This window comes from Corylus avellana, chromosome ca10 (assembly GCF_901000735.1).
Source record: "Corylus avellana chromosome ca10, CavTom2PMs-1.0".
Lineage (NCBI taxonomy): Eukaryota > Viridiplantae > Streptophyta > Magnoliopsida > Fagales > Betulaceae > Corylus > Corylus avellana.
In genome coordinates this window covers 15,484,211-15,510,908 of record NC_081550.1, presented here as the reverse complement: position 1 = coordinate 15,510,908, position 26,698 = coordinate 15,484,211, and the positions used below count along the sequence as shown (strand labels likewise).

Below are 26,698 nucleotides of genomic sequence, written 5' to 3'. Positions count from 1 at the left end.
TGCTGCCAATCCTGAACACGCTGTTCCCAACCCAGAATTGGATTGTGATACGAGTTCTCAAAATGGGATTCTGAATCGCGATCATCCATCTCGCGATCCCTCTCCAAGTTTTGCGCCACTAGACGCTGGGTTAACTCTGCAACCTGCCTCTCCAAATCTTCAATCATCACGTCTCGTACATGGCATTCATGGTAGGGGACTTCCTCATTCGGAACCTGCCTACGCCGACCACGACCACGACCACCAGCCATAAAAACTGATGAAAAATTCACCCTAAGAAGACACTAAGCTCTGATACCAACTGACGCCGAGCAGAACTAGAATTGTTCTGATAGCATATAAAAGCAGCAGAAACTAAGATTTGAATATAGAACAGGGAATTCAGGGAGAGAGAAAATAACAAATAGAGAAGAGAAAATCCATAAGTGCCCCAAATAAACAAACAGAGAAATAACTCTGAAAGACTTAAATTTAATTGATAGTATAAACTGGATTGAAAAATAACAAAGACTAAATGCCTTTATATAGGTCAGGCACCTCCTAAATTAACAAGGAAAATAAAAAGCACACCTAATTGGAAAAGGAAAACAAATCCTAATAGGAACAACCCAATCCTTATTGAAAAAGGAAACCTAAAGCATAAATAATAAATCTACTTTATTATTATTATTATTCTCCTACATCAACACCCCTTCGTGTATCCATTTATTTTGACAAAACCAGATTTGCCGGGCTGTTACCATAAAAAGTCTGAACGTATCCTTGTCGCATTTGTTGAAGAAAACTTCCACTAATTCCTTGAAACCCTGCACAGACACCACTGTTTTCTGGAATACCCTTGCACTTGCACCCTAAACATCCATTGCAGAAGAACATCTCCATAAAATATGATACAGGGTTTCGGCCTCTAAACCATATAGAGGGCAACCTGGGTCTTGGATAATTTTTCTTCTGACCAAATTGTCCTTCATCGGTAAAAGATCATGATAGGTTCTCCACATGAAGTTCTTTGTCGCATTTGGAAGTCATAAACTCTAGATACCTCTCCAAATGATGCTTTCATTCCACTTGCAGATGTTTCGACTTGGACTCTCCCTTCTGATTCTTTAGCCAAATGGTATGAACTGCCTACTGTAAAGGAGCTGTTTGTTGTACCCCTCCACGTAGGGATGTCCGGTTGGTTTGTTGTACTTAGAGGTATGGTCAAAATTGCTTTTACCTCTTCAGCACTGAATATCTCTTTTAAAAGATTGACATTCCACCATTGACTATCATCATTTATGAGCTTATGTACTAGTGCATCTGCTGCCAACATTCTTGGTGGAGAATAAATCATATAAGAAGTGGGGAGTGGAAGCCATTTTTCTCCCCATATTCGTACATTGTTACCATTGCCAATCCTCCAAAAGAGTCATTCCTTTACTAAACCACTCGTAGATTGGATGCTTCGCCAAGCATAAGAGGGTTTGTTTCCCACTTTTGCCTCTAACATAGATCCTTGTGAGTAATATTTGGCCTTTAAAATCCGAGCCGTGAGGCTATCCGGTTGGGACCATAAACTCCAAATTTGTTTTACTAATAAGGCTTTGTTGAAACTGTGAAGGTCTTTGAAACCCATCCCCCCTTGACTTCGGTAGGCCCATCATCTTCCAACTCATCTAATGAATTCTCGAGTCATTTGATTGATGCCTCCACCAAAAATTTTGCGTGAGTGAATTAATTTCAAAACAAAGGCCCCTGGGGAGCAAAAACACGCTCATACTGTAAGTCGGTATAGCTTGAATTACTGCTTTGAGAAGGATCTCTTTGCCCGCTTGCGATATAAAATTTAACTTCCAATCTTATAATCTTCTCCATATTCGATCCTTGATACTCTGAAAAGCTTGTACACGTGATCTCCCCACCAGGACTGGCAGACCCAAGTGCGTGTCATATATTTGAGAGATGAGAATTTTTGAAACCTCCAAAATTTTGCTTTGTGTCTCCATAGGCGTATTCTGGCTATAAAAGATAGTTGTTTTCTCCTTATTCAACCTCTGTCCCGATGCCTTCTTATAATTATTTAACAACTTTGATAGGCAGTGCCAATGTGCAAGATCAGCCCTACAAAACAACAAATTGTCATATGCGAAAAACAGGTGATTAAGCTGTGGACCTTGTCGTGATGTAGGAACACCCCTCAATATTCCATCTTTGTCTGCCTTTGTCAGTTGCGTGCTTAAAGCTTCAGCACATAGAAGAAAGAGGTATGGGGAAATTGGATCTCCCTGCCAAATACCACGTGAAGGATAAATACAACCGATTGGACTTCCGTTTATCAAAATAGCAAAGTTTGCTGTTTTGACGCACATCATTATTAGGTTCACCTAAGTATGTGCAAAACCCATTCTACCCTGTCATAAGCATCACTCATGTCAAGCTTAATAGCCATGAACCCCGTTTTACCATACGTGCGTGATTGCATAGTATGTAAAGTCTCATAAGTTGCAAGAATATTGTCAGTGATAAGCCGCTCTGGGATAAAGGCGCTTTGGGTAGGCGAGATAATATCAGGTAAAATAACCTTTAGCCTGTTTGCAAGTAGTTTTGAAATTATCTTATAAAGTACATTACACAAACTTATGGGTCTAAATTCAGTTGCACAATAGGGATTTTTATTTTTTGGGATAAGTGCTAAATAATTAAAATTCAATTATGGCCTAACACAACCAGATTTTAGCACCATAAGGATAGCATCACAAACCTCCTCTCAAACAGTGGCCTAGTGGTCAAGGAAAAATCCTGTAGAAAAACCATTCGGGCCTGGGGCTTTCAAAGGTACCATTTGGAACAAAGCCTCATGTACTTCCTCCTTGGAAAAATCCAGCAAAAGGCTCTCGTTCATCGCTGCAGTGACCCTTCCTTCTAAACCTTGTAAGCATCGTTCCATCCTGTCCACCCCATCCGATTGGAAAGGCTTGCAGAAATTTTTTTTGAAAGTTGTTCCCACATCCTCCTCCCTCTCCCATAATCAGCCATCTTTGTCTTTTATTTGTAGAATAGAATTTCGTCGCCTCCGTTGGTTAGCACATGCGTGAAAATACTTCGTGTTTTTGTTGCCATGCTTGAGCCATAGTTCTTTCGATCGTTGTCACCACTATAAACTCTCCTTTTCCAACAAGAGATGGATTTCTTCTTTTAACAAGCCCACTGTTCTGACGTCCCCACCTATATCGTGCTGCTGCATGGTATTGAGCTTGTCCATTTTGCATTTTATTTCCTTCTCTGTAGAACATCCATTATTGCGGTTCCAGCTCACAAGGCCACTCCTATAATCCGTGAGTTTATGTTGGAGCTTCTGCCAATTATTCCCTTGAGTATTTTTTGTGTGCCACACTTTTTTATGACATCTTTGCACTGCTTGTTTAGTCCCCACTTTGCCTCGTATCTAAAAACCACTTTACTTCCTTTCTTTCTTCTATAGTCATTCAACTTTTACAAAAGTAAAGCATGATCTGAATTTGCTATGGCTTCAACATGGACTCCAAAATTTGGAAAAAGTGAACACCAATCCATATTTGCTACTCCCTTGTCCAATCTTTCATGAATAATATTATCTTTTTCTCTTCCATTGGACCATGTATATAGAGGGCCTTGAGCACCCAAGTCGTTAAGGCCACAATAATTCAAGGTTCCTTTGAAAGCCTCCATTAAACCCCGAGCTCTATGAAGGCCTCCGCATTTTTCCCGCGCTTCCACTACTTCATTGAAATCACCAATGCAAACCCATGGGCCCTGTGCATAAGAGGATAGGTGTCATAACAAATTCCACGCCTCATAGCGCTTATCGGCTTCCAGATGCCCATAAAAGCCCGTTAGACTCCACTCCACTCCATCGGTAACGCCCTTAATGGTGGCATTGATGTGATGACGGCTATAATTTTGGATTTGAAGGTCGATTTCCTCATTCCACATCAATGCAAGACCCCTACTTTTTCCAATACAATCTACCACAAAAATATTACGGAATCCCATTTGGCATCAAATTTTCTCCATTTTATTTTGCCCCAATTTTGTTTCCATGAGGAAAACTGCTTTGGGTTTCTTAATCTTCACCAACCAGAGAAGCTCCCAAATTGTTCGAAAGTTCCCAAGCCCTCGACAGTGTCAGCTCATTATTGTCATTGCGGTCGGTGGGGCTGGATTCCCTTGCTGCTAGTTTGTCCCTCTCCAACTCTGCTCTCCGACATGATGGAATCGCCGGAGCTATTGATCTCCTTCCCCTTAGTTTGTCTTTCTCCTCTGTGTGGGTTACTGCCATGATTAAAGCTTCTCTGACGCCACTAGAAATCATTCTGTGCTGTCTCCTGATTGGCAAAGTCATCGCCTCTCCACCCCCCATCAGTTGGTCTCCGCCGAGATGGTGATGGCACATGCAGCCGTGGCCCAAATTCGTTTGCATTCTACTATGAGCTATGATTGTTCCTCTTTTGGCAACCTTCCTAACCATGCCGAATTTTTTCACACTGAAAACAATACCTTGGGAGCCTTTCATATTGAAAAGCGACCCATAATGTTTTCCCATTAAGCTTCAACTTCCTTCCATGGGATAATGGCTTCTTTAAATCCAAGATGATCCGGACCTGGAGATATTTTCCCCATCCTATTCCTATTTCATCAGTTTCGACCTCCTCCTCTTTTCCTTTTCCAACAGAAGAGCCAATCTGTTCACCCACCTTCTAGTTCATGCTGGCTAGTGGTAGGTTGAACATCCGCACCCATAATGCCGCTTTCTCAAAATCAATCTCCGATGGCGTTGTCAAGCCATCAAACTCTTCCACTGCAAACAGGCTCCCCTCGAAAACCTAGGGCTTGCCTTCCATTACCCTCTCCTTATCCCATTAGTTTGCAAACTCTAAGAGAAACAGGTTGTCCCCCACCACTTTGAACGTCAATTCACCAGAGGGACGCCAACCCCTGATCAATTTTGGTCGGATTGATGCCTTGTTGAGTAGCCTATCAGAGATGAGTTTACCCACCAAACAAAGGTTACCTCTGGTAACCGTTTCGTCAATAGCTCCTGCTCGAACGTCCATCTCCTCATCCTCTTCTTCTGTTAAAGAAAAATTCTTCCACATCTTCGTATGATCGTCTTCCATACCACACTCTTTGATTGCACCTTATTATCTAAAACAAAGAATCTTCCTTCACCGTCATCGTGGCCGACATGAAATAGTAGTTTACTTCTCCTCTAGGGTTTCAGACCTAGAGAGAAAAAACATTTGAAAAGACCAAAGTTAAATTTGTTTTAAATATTTTTGTTTGCAACGTTTTGTAAGTCTGAGGTGACTTATCATTTTATGTACATGTGGCAAAAATTCTGTTAGTTTCTTAGTGCTTTCCCAATAGAGGAGCCAAATTTTTATGCAAAATATTTGATCAAAATTCACTTTATTTAGTTTAGCTAATGAATTTTTAAAGGATTCCTACATCGGATTAGCTATATTTTTATCTATATAATTTAAATATAATTTTTTTTTTATTCTTTATTGATTCTATCTTTATTTCTTTTCTAAAATTCGTATTTCACATTTTATTTTTTCAATGGTAATTTGTTTAACACTATTTTTTCAACAATTATTATTTTTCAAATAATCATTTTTGTAACTGTAATATTTTTGAAACAGTTGTATTTTATAGTAATTATATTTTTTAACGGTTATATTTTTCAAATGTCGTATTTGCCAACGTTAAGTATGAAAACCATATTCTTACAGTAATGTCAATCATATTTATGAAATATCTTTTTATTAAAAATTGTAAAAGAATATTCTCATAATGATCCCTTAAAAAATGGAAAAAGTTTTGAGAAAAAGAGAAAACAAGTGTGAGAAATAATAAAAAAATAAAATGGCTCACTTGAAAAGTGCTGCTACATGTAACTGTTATTTTTGGCTAATCCAATGAAATATCCATTTTGCATTTTCTTTTTTGCTAATCCAATGTGGGTTTTTTTTTTTTTTTTTTACAAATCTAATTAGCCATTTTAAATAAAAATATCATTTGACTCCTCCATTGGGAATGCTCACTACCTTCACAATTATTCTACCCTAAAGTATTTGCCTTTTTTTTGTTTTGTTTTGTTTTGTTTTGTTTTTGTTTTAACCACTAACTAATTCAAGAGTTATTTAACATTGTCACATTAGCGGGGTGTAATTGTTATAGGATAGTAGTGATTTTTTTTTTTTGGAACAAATTTTTTTTTTCGTATTTCATTTAAAATAAGATCTAGAGTATACAAACCAGCTCTAACATCCCAATGCATAACACTGCTACATAACATAGCCCAAAACTATGTTAGTACAATGTCATAAATACCATGAGTAAAATCTTACAATAAAAAATATCTATGACAGGAGCCTCCATTAACTCATGTAAACTTCTTTTATGGAACAGATTTGCTCCAATTTTTAAAAATAGACTACATCTAAGACGTGTATCATAAATTTTCTTAAAACTTTATTTTACTGGCCGCAAAAGATAATCACTAACACCAAAACTATCTCCTTTGCTCAAACACCCGGAGCAAAAAAAAAAAAAGAAAAAAAAAGGTCGCAACAGGAATAGGAAATTTACAAAAAGAAAGAAAAGTTGGAAAGTTGGGGTGGATGGGTGCTGCACCCGCCAAAAAAAAAAAAAAACCTGTCATTTTTTGTTTCCACGCTGTTCTCTCTCTCTCTCTCTCTCCTCCAAACCGCTCTCTACGCTCCACGCCTCGTTCGGCCACAGAGGCGTCCAGAAAACCCGAGACACAATGCCAGAACTACCAGTGCACCGGTCCCAAAACCAACGACCTTTTTCGGTCCCAACGGCTTTCTCCTCTCGTTTTCCTGAACAATTTTCTCTTGCTTTCTCTCGGAGGAACGCGAAGGGTAAAAAAACATGAGCGTGATAGACATTCTTTTCCGCGTCGACGAGATTTGCAAGAGGTACGACAAGTACGACGTGGAGAAGCAGCGCCAGCTCAACGCCTACGGCGACGATGCCTACGCTCGCCTCTACGCCTTCGTCGAGAATGAGATTGACGCTGCTCTTCATGTTCGATCCTCCTCTCTCATTTTTCTTTTTGATTTTGAATCTTGGGCTCTGTTTGGCTCTCGGGAAATTGGGAAAATGGAAGAAAAATGTTCAAGCTGAAAATGTTTGGTTTTTCTTTTCTGGGTATATGAATTTTAATTTTCTTTTCGAAAATTCATATGAATTTGCAGAAATCTGAGATGGCTTCTACGGAGAAGAACAGGGCATCTGCAGCTGCCATGAACGCGGAGGTTCGTCGGACCAAGGCTCGATTGATGGACGAAATTCCTAAGCTGCGAAAATTGGCTCTCAAGAAGGTGAATTTACATTTGCTTTTTTTATTCTTCTTTAATTTGTGCTACAAAATACGTCACCTTTTAAATATTTAGGTATTGTGATATGTTACATTAACATGTCTTACTCATTTTCTTATACAGATTTATGGCTTTCGTCCTATCTTATTTTGGTTCCTATTGTGTATAAAATTCTATTTATTTTGACGCAATTTTTATTTTTTGGAATGAAGTACATTTTAACTGCTAAAACTATGTAATCAAGGACATTTATTTACCCAGAAACTGAAGAATCATAGAACTATAAGAGAATCTAGGAGGAAGTGAGCTAGAAACTATTTGTACTCCACCAAAATTGAATATAAAGGACAAAGAATTATACGAAGGTTTAGAGGTGGTGGCTGGAATGAGACAAATTATAACCTTGGTCCTATAATCAAAATTTTATTGGATGCCATTCCCAATTCTCTGCCTTATATTTCCATTTAAATTGTCTCCTAGACAATCTAAGTCTCTGCCTTATATTTCCATTTAAGAGCGTTAGATGTGGTTATCTTAGCAAATAGGAATATAGCTTTTGAACTTTATGATCAATTGTGGGAGTTCTTATCGTGTCAATAGCTGCATTGGCTTCTCTAATCACTAGGCATGCATTGGTCTCTCTGCTTGATATAGCTTTTGTTTCGTAGCATAATGAGATTTCCTGCCATTTTTGTTTGTCATATTTTTTCAGTTTTTAATCCCTGGAGTTGCTACAACCCACCCTTGAGCTTCTTGTGTTTGCTTCCTTGGAGGCACTCTATAAATATAAATGTGTCCATATTATATCCTGGAAAACATGTCAAACATCTCCCTAAATCCATATGCATCATAAGATATTTTTGTGCAGCTAACAACCAGGAAAGTCCCTGCTGTTGAGATACTCACCTGGGACTAACTATAGATAGCCCATTCTTATTGATGATGATTGTAGTCTGGTCTGATGTAACACTTGACATCTTATATCATTCTATTGCTAGTGCCAGTTGCCCTTTTTGTTGACCATTCCTTTTTCACTGATGTGAGATTGCTGTTACACCTAAACACTGTGCCTTTATTTTTTTGGAGCAAGTTCTTGAGAAAACCGGCTTGTGAAACACCAGAGCATAACACAGAGGAAAAGTGGTGTAGATGAAATGGTCACCAAATATTACTCCTAGTAAAACACGTAAACCTTTGAGTAAAGGTCCGTGAACCAAAGGATATATAACTAAGTTAAAAAAAAAAAAAAAAAGGAGCCTTGGGTTGAAGATCATTCCAAGAGGATAGGCATAGCTGTCATGGGCATGACATTTGAGTGTCACACTGGTGCTCATATAGTTCTTGAATCTGAACTGTTCAGTTGGTTATCATCACTGACTATTTGAGAACTGATTGTGAAGTTTCATTTCTGTTCATATTGATTTGAATCTTGGCCAAATGTGGCATCCTTCAGAATTATGCAAATCCGTTAATCTTGTATTCCCACTGCTATCTAATAAAACAGGTTAAAGGGCTTTCGAAAGAAGAACTAGTCATCCGTGATGATCTGGTTCTTGGACTGGCTGAGAGGATTCAAGTAATTCCAGATGGTATCGCTACTGCAGCCAAACAGGCTGGAGGATGGACAGCTTCAGCATCCCATAAGAATATCAAGTTTGACTCATCAGGTGAAGCAGTGCTTCTGTTATTCCTTCTTGAGACAGAATTTAAATGAATGTGAGCATTTCAATTGATTGTTAATGCTTGCTTGTTTCACTACGAACCTCAGATGGGCACTTTGACAATGATTTTTTCGATCAAACTGAAGAATCAAGTCAATTTAGACAAGAATATGAAATGCGCAAAATGAAACAGGCATGTAAGATTCCTGATTAATGTCTTTATGCCTATATTCTATAATTAAAACGTTGAAGGCAGATGGTTTGATCAGGCTACTGCTTTTGGTGTAGTGTATACCGCTGCACTCTCATTTCATTAAACTTGTAAATTGTGCAGGACCAAGGTCTTGGTATCATATCTGATGGATTGGAAACCCTGAAAAATTTGGCTCATGATATGAATGAGGTTGGTCATTGTGCATGTAGTTTGGTTTGTTGGGGCTGTCAGAAGAAATGAGAGATTAATAAATTGTTTCCATATGTTCAGGAATTGGATAGGCAAGTTCCACTAATTGATGAGATTGAAACAAAGGTGAGAAATTTGTCACTTTAGCGTGGCCCTTTTCTTTCCAAGCAGACCATGATGATAAAAAAAGTTGAAAAATGTTTGATAATTGTAATTAATTACTGGTATTTTGGTGGTTTTATAGGCGGACACGGCAACATCTGATATCAGAAATGCTAATGTCAGGCTCAAGAAAACTCTGACACAGGTAATTTGTCTAAAAATTGGCTAAGATACAATGCACTATTTTATCTGGTGAGATTGGTGTGGTGATACGCTGAATGTTTTGGTTTTTTTCCAGTTGAGGTCCAGTCGAAACTTCTGCATCGACATCATTCTGCTCTGTGTAATTCTTGGTATTGCTGCCTACTTATATAAGTAAGTGTAATCGCCATCTCTCTCTCTCTCTCTCTCTCTCTCTCTCTCCACAGGCACACGCACAAACACATACACACACACACACACACACACACACACACACACACATATATATATATATATATATATTATCTGTGCATGTGTATGTTTAAAGTCCTATTTTGAGAGTACAGTACATGATTATGCTATGGGTTTCTTAATAATTTTGATTCATCCTAGGCAAAAGGCTTTATATTTTTTGATAAATAAAATTATATTTTCCATCTCCTGAATAAAATTGTGAAAGATTTTGTTTTAATTCGTTTATGATTCCAACCAACGATATGTTCACAAATACAGTAATGATTATGGCATATGAGCAATTTTTATTTAGGTTATGGGTCAGCATCCAGAAATCCTATCAGCACAAGAATATCAGAATGAAGTGAGGCCTTTGGCTCTTGCCTGGTTCTCTCATCCCTATGACTTCGTTCCACTGTGTGAAGTGTGCCAAAATCTGGCTTCATTTGTTAAAGTTTTTGTTTTATGTCGTTTGTTTTTTCTTCTTGAAACAAAAAAAATTAACAAACAAAATACTCCTAAAAGTAATACAAAATCCAAACACAAAATACTCCTGAAAGTAATAATACAAAAAAAAAAAAGAAAAAATTTTCACTCTTATGTCATATCAGAATACTTTTTTCAAACAAAAAACACTTCCAAAACACATTAACAAACATGACATTTTTTGAGAAAACTATATTAAGTTTTAATGTGTTCACGTAACGATCTATTTGCTTTTCATTTCTCACAAAAAGGACAACAACATTAGCATGTTTTGTGAACTATATATATATATATATATGGAGTTATAACTGGAAGGCTGTGCCAAGGTCATCCCAGCACTTTGATAAAGGCATGTGGGCACAAGTATGAGCTCCTTTTTTCATTTGTTTATTGACCCAAAACAAGGTGAAACCAAGGAGAAAGATGTTCTTGGGCTGTTAAAGAGATGTGGTTCTCAATGACTGACTGCAAGCTTAGCTCTATGAAATTGCTAGAGAGGAAGAGAGAGAGAGAATGATACAGCTGTCAAACAATGTTTTGTGTAGCTAGGAAAAACTAGTATGCGTGACGATTTTGTTTAGTTTAGAATTAATATATTTAAATGCCAGTGAAGAAAGACCACCTAGTAAACTACTGCATTTGAAAATGTAGTGAAATACGAGGCATTTTTATCTTTTGAAATGGCCAAAAGATGAGAACAATTTCTTAGTTTTAGTAGGAGGAGGATAGCGGCAGTATCAGACTTTTCTGGAAGTCATGGTTGAACTGTTCGTGGCATCCCTGCTCTCTCTCTCTCTCTCTCTCTCTCTATAATAGAAAAGCTAATTTATCATTGACGCCTGTGTTTTTGCTGTTACAAGTAGCCACGAGGGTCCTGTTTTCAGGTTAACTTTTATAGAGTAAACATTTGCCCTATATCTATACAAAAGCATGTATTGCGTGTGTTATGTGTTATTTGGTGGACTCATGGAACCTGTGATGACCTTTCCAAATGTGGAGCGACTGTTTTCTTTCTGTCATTTGTAGGCATATGTATGGTTAATGGAATATTTAAAACACTACCCTTTTATCATCCTCATTCATTTATTTCTTAATAAATTACCTACTCTCATGCAATTTGGCTTGTTTGATAAATTTGTAGATTCATGTCTTGTGCCATTGTTGCAAACATTGATTGTGGAAGCTACTATTCGTTATTAAATCAAGGAGAGAGCAATAAAGAGCACATTGCATGCTAAAAGCCATAAGCTATTCCTTGCATTATAGGATTATATATTCCATTACATATGCATATAATGTTGTCATTCAGCACAGATCTCATGTATATGTTCAACTAAATGCTGAGCTTAGGGTGAATACACCATTCTCCATTGCCCTTACAGATTTGATGAGTATCTAAATTGTATAGAATATTACCTTTGGCTTAGTAAATCGTCTCATAAATTGCTAATAGTACATCTGTTGGTTCTGTATTCATTCAGTGTCTTCTACCCGGAAAATTTATTTATCAAAATTTTCTTTGGTTTGTTTCAGTATCTTGAGCTGAACTGATTTCAAAGGCTTCTTCTACAGCTTACCAGATCATAAATCCATCTGGTACTATATCTTTCATATTTGAAGGCTTTCGGTGTATATTCATTATTGGAGGGCTTTCTATGTATCTTTTCAAGATCATTTGGTCTTTGTTTCTTTAATTTCCTGCTGTCTAAATACTGGTATAACTTTTGCTGAGGATGACATTTGTTAATTTCTAGCTCATGAGAGTTTCAAGCTTAAAGATAATGATCAAGATACGTCTCTGTAATATGTTTTAACTCTTTTTCTTCTTCCACTAGAAAACCTTATTTCTTTTAGTTATGGCACAATAAAAATGATTTGAGTTTCAATTTCCATCTTAATCGTTGAGATTCAAAACGTTACTTCATTGTTGTGACGGAAATTTATGTTAATATTGTGGAAAACATTATGCAGATATTTAAAAGGACCTCGGCGCTAGAAAACTCTCCTACCTGTCATTTGAGTGGCAAGTGCACGTGCCCTTAATTATTTACAAAAGTTAAAATGATCTCATCACTAAAAAACTATCCTCGTTGTTATTTGAGAGGCAAGTGTAAGTCTCCTTAGGAATTAAGAGTAGTTAAGTTTATGGATAAGTGCTGAAGGTTAAGACTGTATCTAGATCTCCCTTTCTAGGGCTTTCATTGGATCAGCATGTCGTTATGGCCTAATTTTATTGTATTTAAATGGCAATTTCGTCAGATAACTCTGCCATCTTTGTGTAGAATAAGGCCTCATTATATATTAAAGGAAGATGAACCTAATTTAAGATGGAAACAACTACTTTCTAGCTGAAACACATTTGAATTCAGTTTTGTGGTAGACAACAGACAACCAACAAGTTTCTTAGTTTTTGATTCGTTTTTGTGGTCCTGCATAAAATTTTATGCCTAGCCATGAGATTATTTATGGTACCACTGTTGTATTTTAGGAAACACACAAATATATAGATAATACATAGAGTCAATGCTCTATAGGACAGAATAAATACAAAGTATGCATCATGTTGCTTATTTCGTTCTGGTTATTGGCCCTTGCCCCTGGAGACTAATTTGTTCACACACCTTATCTACATGTTATGCTGTACAATCTATGACCCGACCTTTTTTGCCTTGTGGGAAAATTATTCATTACTGTAAGTACTTCTCTGTGAAGGGTAATTCAATAAGCTCTTGAAACACAGTGATGGGTTCTGAGGGCTTAGGGTTGAAGTTGTCATATTGAGAATGGTTTTGGCTGTAGCAATTCATATCATAATTGGCCAGTGTCTTGCTAGGTTGTAGATCCTTGATTTCCTTCTCGTTGGATAGGAAACTCTCATACTCATTTTCCTCACTAAATTTCCTGAAATAACTGTCCAAAGAGGAAACTGTTGTAGAAGATTTCAAGTTATTGGAAGCATCTCCATAGACTGAAGTCAAATGATTCCCTTTTTGGCTCCCTCCAAATCTTATGCTTGAAATGGTCTCAATGGGAGGTAGAGCACCTTTAAGTATTAAAGGTAAGATTTGGCAGTCTTTAAATGGGTTGTCCATGATCAGGTCAGCATTATAGTCTGCGGAAGTAAGCTGCACCTTCTCCTCCATATTTGGAGAGAAGCTTGGCAGTTGCATGCTACAGCTGTCTCCATCTTCATATGTGTTCTTCGAGACGTTACCTTTTTGTCGGACTCGACATAGGACCCAATCATCCAACTGTGAGAACAAGTGGCAATAATTGGATTACTTTCAGAAAGTTGGTGCTGATGCAGAATAAGGAATGAAAACCAAATGAAGAAAAGGAAAATCATTTCTAATCGAAGAATTGACCTAGGTGACTTTCTGTATTCAACAGCTTTAGTTCCCATTTGTCTACACAAGATCGAGATTCTTCAATTTTCTAGTGACAAATTAATTGCTCAGAAATATTGAAATATACTTGGAAGTTGTATGCTGTCTTTTATGTTGTTGTTGGTGATCGACTAGGGACGCATTGTTATCTCTGCAATTGGGATTGGGATTCTTTGAAATTTTCTTTCCCGCTTGAATTTCGTGAGAGAATGAGAGAGGTGACCCCGAATCTTGAGGTGCCTAGGTAGGTGGACCCTGCACCCGAAATGTCGGGAGACCTGTCTAGGCACCTTGGGACCATATCTTGGATGACATTAGTCAATAGTTTGGGAGTTTAGGTTACAGTGAAGAAAACAAGGCAGCAAGGGGGCTTGGTGTATAGTAATTGGCCTATAGAAGTTCTTCTCTTCTTTGAACATTCTGATAGTCTTGTCAATGAGGTTTTTGTGCGGTTGAGCATTCTTTGCATGAAAGGGTCGGCTACTGACTACTGTTACCCTCTCATCAACACAAACAAAATAGAAAAACTTGCCCTATAGAGAAGAAGATCACTTACTCTACCCTTTAAACCTTGAAGATGTGCTCGGGTGGAGGAGTCTATATTCATTCATGATCCACTCCGTCTTAACTCTTTTCGGAGGTGGACCGGTATAAAAGACCAGAGCTTTCTTGACTCCTATCTGCCTCGACCCACAAGAGTTTACGATCGGCTTGTCCGTTCCGGTCGGCCTCGCTCCTTTCTGGTACTTCCTCTCTCTCGGAGTGAAGAAGTACCACTCATCTTCTCCAAACAAAGCCTTGTCTGTACAAAAGAAAACAGGTCAGTTTTGTCAGTGCAAAAAGAAAGGCGTAGGCAATTGATAAAACGAGTGAAAAGTGAACAGACTTGGTAGCTCCCATGGATTATACTTATAGAGATCGATTTCAGCAATCACCGACGCCGGAAGTGGACGTGAATTCACTTCGTTTTCCAAGTAATGAACGATGAGCTCCTTGTCCGACATACGGAACCTGAATCCAGGAGGAAATTGGAAATCGGAATTCCCCATTGAAATCAATGATGAATCAAGCGATAATATCGAGTGGATTAATTAAGAAGTTGTAAATCCAAGAATACAGGAGGCCATTATATGGGATTTTCACGCAGATGACGACATTAAGGAAGAACGTATAAACAGGAAGGAACCAATCAAACTTACGTAGAGGGCTTAAAGAATGGCTTGGAAAACGACATGTTTGGCCTACTTGTTGGAATTACATTCGACCACCTGTGACTTGGGCACCCATACGTCACAATATTTACTTCCTTTAATGGTAATATACGAGGCTCCACGTTAGACACAGAATATGACATATATAGTTAATTAACTTCCATGTCAAAAGTTAGTTAAACTCAAATACTACTTTGGAAATAAAACTAGAAGTAAAAGGTTTTAGAGATCTGAGGACCAATCACAAAAATGTGGGGGACAAGTGATTTTCTTTCCTTTTCTTTTTTCTTTATCCAAATATAAAGTGGATGGCGATCCGGTTTAATGAGAGCTGTTCAGGCAGGTGCTCAAATAGTCTGAGTAAGATGTGGCTCAAATGTCCTCTCACATGTTCAATGTACAACTCTCATGGTACCCGACGAGGATCCCATATTTTTAGTAGGTACTCATGGAGTTCAATGGAGCTATAATTAACTCACACCAACACAAGATAGGAATACACATTTTCACGTAGAGTAGCACCATTTCCCTCTTGACCTCCACGGAGGTTATCACCTTCTATGTTGACAATAAGGTGTAGAAGTGACTAATGACTATACTTGTTATGGTGTGATATATCATTCCTTAATATATCATCTCACTTGATCACATGATAACATTAGGTGATAAACTTAGTTAGGCATGATTACCTTGGTACCAATAACTCTTCCAGGCTAACTCTTATCTGTGATCCCCCAAAGATCAATGTCATGAAAGCTATGTGTGCCACTTTTTATTAACAAGATAATGGATTTGTTGTTATAAAACATATTGACTAGTCTACTATGTATACTTAAATTTAAACTGCCACAAAACTTTTATTCTACACTGCATTACTTATCGTTGTATTGCATGATACATACTCAGTTTCTATTGTGGAGTTAGCAACACAATAATGTTTCTTGCTTAACCAAAAAACAACCATTCCATCAAACAGGAACACATAACCTGGTAGTTAACATTTTGTCATTTGCATCTTCTGCAAAATTTGCATCTATGTATCCTACAATTTTCAAATAACCTAATCCAAAACACAAACCCATGTTTTAAGTGCCCTACAAATATCTAGATATTCGCTTTACCGCTTGCATCCTCCCTAGATTGGACTAGTAACTACTCACCAATCCTATCGCATGACAAATATTAGACTTAGTGCTTGTCATGGCATACATGAGACTACCTACAACATGGGAATAAGGCATTGTTTTCATTTTTTCAATTTTGTCTCAGCCGAAGGACTTATTTCTTGCTCAATTGATGATCCTTGGAGACAAGTGTGCTTAAAGGTTTACATTTATCCATCTCAAACCTCTTAAAACACATTTTCCAGAGAATTTTCCTGATCCATGTATAACGATCTCGAATTTCTATCTCTAGAAATTTTATTCCTAAGATATGGTGGCTGTATCCATATCTTTTATTTCAAACTTGGATACCAAGAATGATTTTGTCTTATCATATCCGGATAATTTCTGGTTAGTAGTAGTCGTTTACATATAATGACAATATGATAAATTGGTCATTGTCCCTCTATATGTACTCTTTTCAGATTGGACCTTATCTCCCATCATCCTAGGCATTCTATTGAAACTTCAGCATTTTCAAGTTTGGAATACTTCTAAAGTTTTTTGCAGTGCAAACTTTTATGTGCACCATCTCACTAAAAAAAAAAAAAAAAACATAGTGATCTAGTGGATTCTATTCAATCCAAGATAATTTTCAGCATCTAAAAGAACACCGAGTTCCATTTTGATAGGTAATTGAATTGAAAATTGGAATATTTTAAGAAAAAATTATTTTGTGCCTTTTAAATTGTGTTTTTTATTTATTTATTTATTTTTAATTGAATAAGGGAAAAAAGGCTACATGGAATCCTTTTAAATTGTCTTAACTGAATGAATATATACTAATTTTTTTATTTTTTTATTAATTTAATCTTCAATCTTAATATATTTTTCATTCATATTTTAGTACCTTTATCTTAACATAACCCTCATTCATGCTTTGGCACCCATCAACAAAATTTTTTGATTCAGTTTCCTGTTCTTGGCCTGAGCTCGATCTTGGGCTTGGGCATGCAGGACCGAATTTCAGGCTGTATGCTTTGAGTTTTGGCTATGTCAAGATGAGCTTTTTATGGGTTTTGTTCGGCTACTCGAAAGAATGTCGTTTTGGGCTTCGCTCATACCAATGTCATGTCGTTTCTTGGGGGTTGCTTCCAAGGTTCACAGAACGATGTCGTTTCAAATAGGCTTCGGAATGACATCCTTTGTTCTGGCTCCGAAAGGTGCCAGCATTGGACTGAAACATCATTGTTCCATTGTAGTGGAACGATGTCGTTTTTCTCCACGGTGGAATTGAGTTCTGATTGGCTTTCTAGCTTGGACCTAGGTTTTATTATCAAGCCCAATGCTCATTTTAACTCAGCTTAGGTCTTTATAATTAATTTTATTGAGCTCAAAGCTTATGCCCAAGCCTTTACAAATTAAATTCCTGAACCCAAGGCTCTTTTAATTCTTAAGCCTTATAGGAATTAAATCTTGAGCACATAGCTCTATTTAACTCCCTAAGCTCAATTCTCTCAAATTAACCACTTGGATTATGTATCTTTTTTGCCAATGTTTTGTTTAAAAATAAAACAAACCCAGTAAGGAAAAATATAGAAAAAATCAGAACATTCTCTCTCATATATATATATATATATATATATATATATATATATATATATATTCATTTTGTTTTCCCTCTCCTCTTGGTATAACCTTAATATCTGGGGCTGTTCATTTTTTCATTTGGTTTTCTTTTTTTTATCGTACTGTTCATTTTTTTCTTCATTAGGATACCAAACTGAATATTTGGAAGAGAGCTGCTTCTACGGGGTTTTGGCATAAACCCATCATTTTGTGCCCTCCAATGAGAGATTTACACTTTAACTTAATACAACTTTAAAAAACAAACAAACAAACACATCAGATTAGATCCATATATGCGAAGTGAGATTTTTTAATTTTTTGTAGATTTAGATGTGATCTAGTATTTTTTTTTCTTAAGTTGTACTAAACCAATGTGTTAATTTCTCATTAGAGGGCCCTAAATGATGAAGTTATGTCACAACCTCATAGAAGTTATTCTGTATTAATTGAAAATATGACTGTTAAGAAAATATCACATTTTCAAAAATTATGACCATTAGGAAAATGCAAATCCTTAATAATATAATTGTTGGAAAAAGAATAAAAAAATATTTAAAAAATAATAAAAATAAATAGCTAAAATGTTGATATGCAGATAGTTGAAAGTAATCAAAGTATGGTGGTAAAGATGCTCTTGTCGTCTTTATTCCGACATTAACACTGTTGTGTCCGACCTAAGTACCTTACTTAGACTACACATTTGGATTAATTATGTCTAATTTTATATTATGTCAATATTGCCAACCACCTAAACAGCAATTTCATTCTCGCACGTGTTCACTAATTATTCGCATCATATCGCACGTATGACTCAAACGTTTGCGGTAGTCTTTCGTACGCAGTTTTTAAAGTAAGAAAAAAAAAAAAAAAAAAAAAGCCAGAGAAAAGTATTATTTAAACAACTGTCGTAAGCTTTATAATTAATCATCTTCGATCAAAACAAACCGATGAAATCCAGGTTTAGATTTGTTTGTAATTAATCAGAAATTTAGTTCGTAGCAGATTATAGAAGACAAGGCATATATAAGCATAATGATTAATCAACATTGTTCGAATCGATTAATAATGTCGTCTTATGTGGAAGCTGAAGACATCAAATCCTAGGTGGGTGGGTTTGTCTTTTAATGCGTACGTGGATCGAGAACCCTTTTCAATGTAGACTGGGACGTGCATGGTTGAAACCTTAACATCCAAATTTTTAGTTGATCAGAGGATAAAATGGTTATTTCGTATTACTTTTCTTTATTCTTTGCTTTTTGTTTTTTTAATAAAAATTTCAATTAATCTATAGGTAGTGCAGTCATAAAGATTATGACACATCCCTCCCCAAAAAAATAAAAAAAAAAGAAAGAAAAGAAAAGTTACCCAAAATATGGACGAAAAATGACTGTACGTAGATCTATTTTCTCTCAAGAGAACACATATAGAAAGAGAATAAGTTACACAAATTAATTCATTTGTATCCTTTTGGCTGTAATTGAGTTTAGTCAAGCCGAACCGAGTTTTATACTCCTTCATTAATATATTAATTTTTAAATTATTATTATTTACTTTGAAACAATATTTAACCATGTATATATATATATATAAAAAAAATATCTTCCTTGACTAGAGAGAGGCTTGCCTTTTCTCTAGAATTCTTTTATTTTCTTCTAGACAACACCAATAAAAATTTCAAGAGCAGATAGAGAAGATCTAAATCTAGACCTTCCCTCCTCCTCTTTCACGTAGCAGTGCTCGGTATCTTTTCTGTAAGCTCCTCCGGTCTCTGTTTTTGACGGATTGCTTTAGATCTAGTATGTAGATTTAGATCTAGATCTAGTCTCTTCAACCTTAGATCTCATCGTTTTCTTCAGCCAAAGCATGTCTTCCGAAGGGATGTCTATGATGCCGTGCTCCTCCGCTGCTGTTTGTGGGGGTTTTATTTTTTGTTTTCCTTGGCCTTTTGAGGATGAAGTAGATTGGTGCTAGAGCTTAACTCTTACGGCCGAATTTTTAGTTTCTAGTTGTTTTTTATTTTTGTTTTTGTATTTGGGCTACCCATGTCTTAGATCTAGTTTGCACGAAACAGATATGTTCCTTAAATGTAATTGTACATGGGTTAGCGGAAGCTTGAAGTCATTTTTATAACTTTGTAACCTTCATAGCTTTTAGCTATGATTTTTCAAAGTTATATGCTTAGTGATGTAAGAGCTTTATGCTCGTAAAACTTCATCAATGAAAGTTCCATATTAAAAAAAAAAAAAAAAAAAAAAAAAAAAAAAAAAAAACCTGTAGATATATAACACGTACAATGGTAAAAATTTGTGAAAACAATTCTCTTTAAGACTTCTTCACATATTGTGACAACATAATAACTTTTATAGGGACCTCGCAAAAACCATATCTTTTATGCCCTCCAATAAAAGAATGGCACGTCAGCTTAGAGCACCAAGCATGAGAAAAATGAAATTAAACACCATATTTTTAGCCATTTTATCGTGACTCGTCGACAAAATCCTTATTCACCCATTAAAGATACATGAGCTGCCCCTCTCCTCTGAACGCCACCACTCCTCCATTTGTCGAATGTCCCCGTCGAACAACAACTCCTATCCTCCCTCGCCGCTTCAGCATCGATCGGTAAGTATATTCTCCTAACAAATTAATTTCTTCCTCACACATAGTACTGCACAATTGTTTAGAAACTCAAAAACAGTGGTGGTCTTTAGTGTGTGTGAGAAGGAGTGCAAAATACAGGAGAAAGAGCCCCATATGCATTATTTGAATAATTAGAAAAAAAAAAAAAAAAAAAAAAACAACGAAAAAAAGAGAGCCCATATACTTGGTTTGACTTGTGTGCGATTGACTCAATTTGTTTGTATGTATGTGTTGATACCAAATATTTCCAGAAGCCCAACCAGAGAGCCCACTCCAAATAAGAGACTCACGGCTCACTAAATCGCTAAGAAACTAAGCCCAAGCCCCTGCTAAATCTATAGGTAGTGCAGTCAAAAAGATTATGCCACCTCTCCAAGAATCAAGGGAATCAAGTGAGAGTCTCACAAAGACTCTCACTCTTAGCTACTACTATAAAAAGAGCAGCCTACCACAACACTAGACACGGTGAATTCTATACTCAATTATTCTCAATTCATTATCTCTCTATTTTCTTATCTACTATTATTTATTCACATTTTAACTTAAGCATCGGAGGTGGAAACTAGATACACCACTTAGTAAGTTCCATGATTTCATTTTCTTGTAGACGAATGATGGGTTCAAACCCTAAAAGAGAAATCCCTCACGAATTCGGCAAGGGAAAAATATTTTCTTTTTGTTTCTAGAAAGGAATTTTTTATTTTTTATTTTATTTTTTTAGAAATCCCAAAACAATGCTACGTCACTATTGAGCGAAAATGCCAAAAATAAAAAATAAAAATAAAAATTGGTGACTTATCTTTGTTGGTACAATTGGAAACCTTCTATTCTCTAACTATTCCAAAATAGGCTTCCACCTTTGAAAAGGGAGGAAATACAATTGAACTACAAGGTTTTGTGTCCATAGCTAGACTTATTTATTTTCTTAAACTATTTTTCATTAAATTTATATTTTATATCTGCTTAAATTTTTAGGACAAATGCTAATTTAACATGAAATCAAAGCGTGAGATTTTCAGTTCAAACCATAACTTTATCAATTTACTCAATTTTAATTAAATATTTTAAGTGTTAAGAACCACCTATTAAAAATGGAGTTAGAGGAGGAAGGAATTATTTACTTTTTGTGCATATCCTACACAATAAATGAGTGTAAATTTCTGTATATTCACGTAGGGTATAGCATTAATTTTTTTGGGGGTTGTTGACTTATTTTAGACTCTTTGGTCGTGGGCCACTGGAAGTTGGATAATCAACGGATAGTGATAGGACCAGCGGGCGGATTTGAATTTGAGTTGGACTTTCTAATTCAAAATTCCAAAATTGTCTCATTCTCGGACCAGAAGAAAAAGAAGGTCACCGGCTCAACTACGGCATTGAACGGACCAAATTATTTAGTCCAATAAATTAAGTTGTGGCCCAAGTTGGGTATTGCAAGCTTGGATTAAAGTCGTCTATAAAAATCAAGCGAATAGTGTAAGCATATTACTCACCGAACAAAAGAACAACCTTAAAATGGTTTTCAAAATATGATATGGATGCATCTAATTCCAGCGGATGATAATATTAGGGGTGAAAATGCGGGTTGTTATTAATCGCCCACTAACTGTTAACCGTTCACTGCTCATATATATACATGAAACGATGTCGTTTTTGTGTTTTAATACATATAAAAATTTAGTAACGATTTTTTAATGTCGTATGTAGTAGAATATTATCGTATTATCATAGAAACAACGTCATTTTATTATTATTGTTTTTTTTAATTTTTTAATTTTTTTTTAAAATGGTTTCTTTTTAAAAGCAATTAGCGGTTATTTGGGTTTTTAACTGCTAACTGCCAGTTAATCCCCTAGTTAGTGAATTTTACTAATCACCTAGGCAATTCCAATTAGCGGTTTTAGCTAATAGCCGCTAATTGTAATGGCATTTTCACCCTTGGATGATATGTTGTGATATTATTGTTTTATGCCTTACTTCAATTTACTGTGTTTTTTTTTTTTTTTTTTTTGCTTTTTAATTTAGGTGTTTGGATATGGATATGTAGATAGCATATTGTTTGTTGTCATTATTACATGTAAGTCGTCATTATCGTTTTTGTCCTTTGTAACTTGGTCTACTTTTTACGGCGCAAGTTGTTATATATAATGATCAAATAATGTTTGTTGAATGATTTATTTCTTTGTTTATCTAGATCTATTCAGGAGTTGGTATTACGTGCACTCTTTATTTATAATTTCGTATTAACTTATGTAATTGGGGCAGAAGCAGAGATGGAGCTAAGGAGGATCCACCTTTACCCCCCTAAGTATACTTTATCTCTTAAAGTATTTTGAATTGACATTTTACTCCTATGAAGTATACTTTATGGGGATAAAGTATATTTCATAGGATCAAGTGTCAATGTCAGATACTTTGGAGAGGTAAAATATCACTTTTTAAATATTAGGGTTAAAAGTGCAAATGAGTAGATAGTTTAAGGGGGTAAAGTGTATTTTCCTCAATATATATATAGTCTAGTGCTCTTAAAATTAAATCCTGTTGGGTGGCCTATCTCAACCCTAAAAGCTAGCTCAAGAGGTAAGGTTTTCTCTCACACTTATAAAGTGACCATCAACCCCTTCCACAATCGATGTGGGATAACCCCAACAATCTCCCCCTCACACTTCGGGCCCTGGGTCGGAGCAGCGACAACCTGTTTCACTCGTGGACTGTTGGGCCGAGACTTGTTGGTAAACCTGGGCTCTGGTACTAGTGTTGGGTGGTCTTGGGCCTATCTTAATCCTAAAAGCTAACTCAAGAAGTAAGGTTTTTCCTCACACTTATAAACTGACTACCAGTCCCTTCTACAACTGATGTGGGATAACCCCAACAAATCCATAGTTTTGTCCCTCAAAAGAAGTGTACCCTAAGTTAAGAGTTTAGAAAAAATTTTAGAATAATCTATAGGTTTTGGGTTAAGTATAGAACTAACTAGAACATAGTATATGCATATGGAATGCAAAACTGGAACTCTGGAAGTAGAGATGGAGGGATTGTAAAATTTGATGGTCAGGAGATACCAAAATGAGATTAATTTCAATAGATCTAGCTTAGGTGCTAAAAAAATAAATTATAGGAGAATTTTTATAGTATTTTTTTATAGTCCAAATTTAATTTTACTATTTTTCTTTTTTATGAAAAAATTAAAATTAATTATAGACTGTTGAAAAAACTACAAAGAGATGTCCAAATCCAATTTTAGTAGCTTAGATCAATAATTGATAAAGACTCCCATATTGAGGAGAATGTGGCTCATAGAACAAGAATAGGAAGGACAGAAAGGAAAGTGTATCGAGAGCATCATGTGACAAGAAATTTTTTTTATGGGATTTCCCATAAGACCATTTATGCTTCATGCTGTAGAATGTTGAGTTGTTAAAAAAATTCTATATTCATAAAATAAGCATAATGGAAATGAAAGTGTAGTAGGACAGATATGAAAAAATAAAAAATACTAAAGATAAAATAAGAATTTAAAGATATGGATGACTCCTATAGTCCTATTATGGAAAAGATGACAAGAGTTGTTTAAAATGTTTTGGTCATAAGCAATGAAAACCAATTACTATTTTATTTTTATTTTATAATCAACAAAGATTAATGTCTTACAAGTTTGATGCTAATAATAATGCGTCCATCTGCTATTTTATAGTCTACGTAAAAAAGTATGAGTAAGTGTAGCGTTATTTTTGTCCGAGAGCTTAATATAAGACATGCATTTTTGGGATTTTTTTTTTTTTTTTCCACATGGTGGAAATTTATGGGAATATTGTACATTTCAGTCCCTGAAAATTATTCGGCTGAACCATTCTAGAAGCAGCCAATATTAATGTCCTTATCTCCCCCAAAGTCCAATGGCTAATTTGGTCTGGATTTTGAATCCCAACCCATCTGTTTCTCTTCACTTTCTGTCCTTCGTATTATTCAATCTCTGTATTAATTAGGTTTGATAAGGAGTAGTTATAGAAAATCTCTCACTTGGTCGTCACTTGGAGTGTGTCTTTATCGACTTAGATGCCTTAATCTAATTCTAGAAGATTGCGGGTCAAGATACATGAGTCACCAACAATAAACATACATTTACATGAATGATTTATAGCTTTTTGAGACCTTTGTTAGCTCTTGCATGCTTATTTTCAAACTTGTGAAATATTATTTGAGAAATGATAAAGGCACAACTTTGACTCAACTTTTCTCTTATTTTTTATTTATTTTAAAAACAAAATATAAAATATAAAAAAACTCGGAAACAATAACATTCTATGTAGTCCTTTTTTAATTTGGTATTTTTTTTTAAAAAAAAAATTGTATTTTTCTTCATAAATATTTTATAAAAATTCTGGAGCAATAACATTCTATGTAGTCCTTTTTTAATTTGGTATTTTTTTTTTTTTAAAAAAAAAATGTATTTTTCTTCATAAAAATGGATGTTACTACGAAGAAAAAGACCATTTTTTTTTTTATATAAAAAAAATACCAAATAAAAAAATGACCATATAGGATGTAATTGCTTCATAATTTTTTTTTTTATTATTATTTTGATTTTTTTTTAAAAAATGACTACATAAGAGAAAAGTTGGGTCAAAGTTGTGCCAAAAAATTGTACCTTTATCATGCGTCATATTATTTTGGTCAATTTTAAAATTTGCTTTCAAAAGCGGCTCGTCTCATGTCCTTTTTTTTTTTTGACATGTCCACACAAGGGAAGGGGGAGGGGGGATTCGAACTAGTGACCTCCGCTTCATTAGGCGTGGTCCACTGCCGATTGAGCTACCCCTTGGAGACGTCTCATGTCCTTTTAAGGAAGTGTTAGAAATTTCTACAATAATTGTACGTATTAAGAAGGAGTATTTAAGTTATAAACTCCAAATGGTAAACACGTTATTCGTATTCCACCATTAGTGGTAACTAATTCGGCTAGTAAAATTTATTGTCATCATTCAAACGAGCTAGGATTGATTCCCACCTGCAGGTGATGGAAGAGGATTTACTGATTTAGGAGAAGAGATTAATGCTTTATAGAGGCGGCTGGTCAGGAGGCCGAGGCTGAGAAAGCACCGGCCGCGAGCAGGTTGGAAGCGAACAATGCCAAGCTGAGGGGAAGAGAGGATGGAGTAGAAGAGCCTCCTGCTGCTGCGGGTCAAATACCCCCACATTAAATTGGGATTAATGACACCCTACTAAGTACCTATTACGAAATTATCATTGTCTAATTTAAATTAGAGAAATGTTACACATCCAATTTTTTTTTTTCAAAAGTTAGTTATTAAATGATGTGTCACTATCTCATGAGTTGTACATGACACACTTCTCAAAATAATAAATCTTATAAGATTGTGACACATCATTTGAGAATAAAATTTATAATGTGTAGCACTCCTCTTTAAGTTAATTCTGCAAATTAAATGTGTGTGCTTAATTTACGGGAAAATTCCACATACCCTCTCAAATGAGGACTAGGATCCCCTCCAGTCCATTTAGACTGGAGGGGAACCAGTTCTCTTTAGCATAGGGGTAGAATTGTCAAAAAAAAAAAATATAGGACAATTTTGCCCCTGATTTAACAAGAACTGGACTGGAGGATCCAAATGCCTCAAATGGCACACCCAATTGATAATGTCTCATCCAAACTTTCAATTGTGACAATGTTCTGCCTAAACTATTAAACATTGTCAATGCCCTCCTCAAGACTAGCAAAAAGATAAAAATGACCTTATAAATTTTTCAATAAGCAAAAATAGCCCAATAAATTCAAAAAATAAAATAAAATTTAAATATTTTTTAAACGAATTAAAAAAAGAACAATTTTTTTTAATTTATATTTCTTTTAAACGGAAATGTTTAATTTTGTTTTTTGAAACGGAAATTTTTATTTTATTTTATTTTTTCAAAAAAAGATTTTTTTTTTTTTTAATTATGTTTTAGAAAATGAACATTTTTATTTTTTTAAAAGAAAATTTTATTTTTTTTAAATGGAAATTTCCATTAAAACAAAAAAAAAATTAAAAGAAAATTTTCAATTTTTATACATAAACAAAAAGGGGAAACTTCACTAAGGACCCCCAAACTTCCATCCGTTTTGAAATACTCCTCCTGAACTTCAAAATCTTTCAATTTAGTCCCCTGAACTTTCAATTGCTCTCAATTTGGACCCTTCCGTTAATTTCAGCCGTTAAAAATTCAAAAAAAGACCAAAATATCCCTGATTTTTGTTTTTTTTTTTTAAATAA

At 35.4% G+C, this 26,698-nt stretch overlaps 3 protein-coding genes across 4 annotated transcripts; 1 reads left to right on the top strand and 2 right to left on the bottom strand.

Annotated features, from left to right (window-relative positions):
* The first annotated feature begins 6,739 nt into the window (after positions 1-6,739).
* Positions 6,740-12,310, top strand: LOC132164317 (syntaxin-71-like). Of its 2 annotated transcripts, none has more exons than XM_059574808.1 (9): positions 6,740-6,968; positions 7,248-7,373; positions 8,875-9,037; positions 9,139-9,224; positions 9,366-9,434; positions 9,516-9,560; positions 9,679-9,741; positions 9,835-9,911; positions 11,991-12,310. In XM_059574808.1, exons 2-9 carry the CDS (start codon positions 7,257-7,259, stop codon positions 12,001-12,003), a joined length of 633 nt encoding a protein of 210 aa, XP_059430791.1. In that variant the 5' UTR covers positions 6,740-6,968; positions 7,248-7,256; the 3' UTR covers positions 12,004-12,310. The 2 variants fall into 2 exon arrangements, with proteins under 2 accessions (XP_059430791.1, XP_059430790.1); XM_059574807.1 differs by having other exon boundaries at positions 6,740-7,077.
* An 834-nt stretch (positions 12,311-13,144) lies between these two features.
* On the bottom strand, positions 13,145-13,600 carry LOC132163013 (uncharacterized). The gene has a single exon (XM_059573212.1). The coding sequence runs from the start codon at positions 13,598-13,600 to the stop codon at positions 13,145-13,147; it is 456 nt and encodes a 151-aa protein (XP_059429195.1).
* Positions 13,601-14,400: 800 nt separating this feature from the next.
* LOC132163012 (NAC transcription factor 56-like) lies at positions 14,401-14,892 on the bottom strand. Its single transcript, XM_059573211.1, has 2 exons — positions 14,730-14,892; positions 14,401-14,645 (listed from the first exon to the last, which is right to left on the bottom strand). The coding sequence occupies exons 1-2, from the start codon at positions 14,890-14,892 to the stop codon at positions 14,401-14,403; spliced, it is 408 nt and encodes a 135-aa protein (XP_059429194.1).
* Between the last annotated feature and the right edge of the window lie 11,806 nt (positions 14,893-26,698).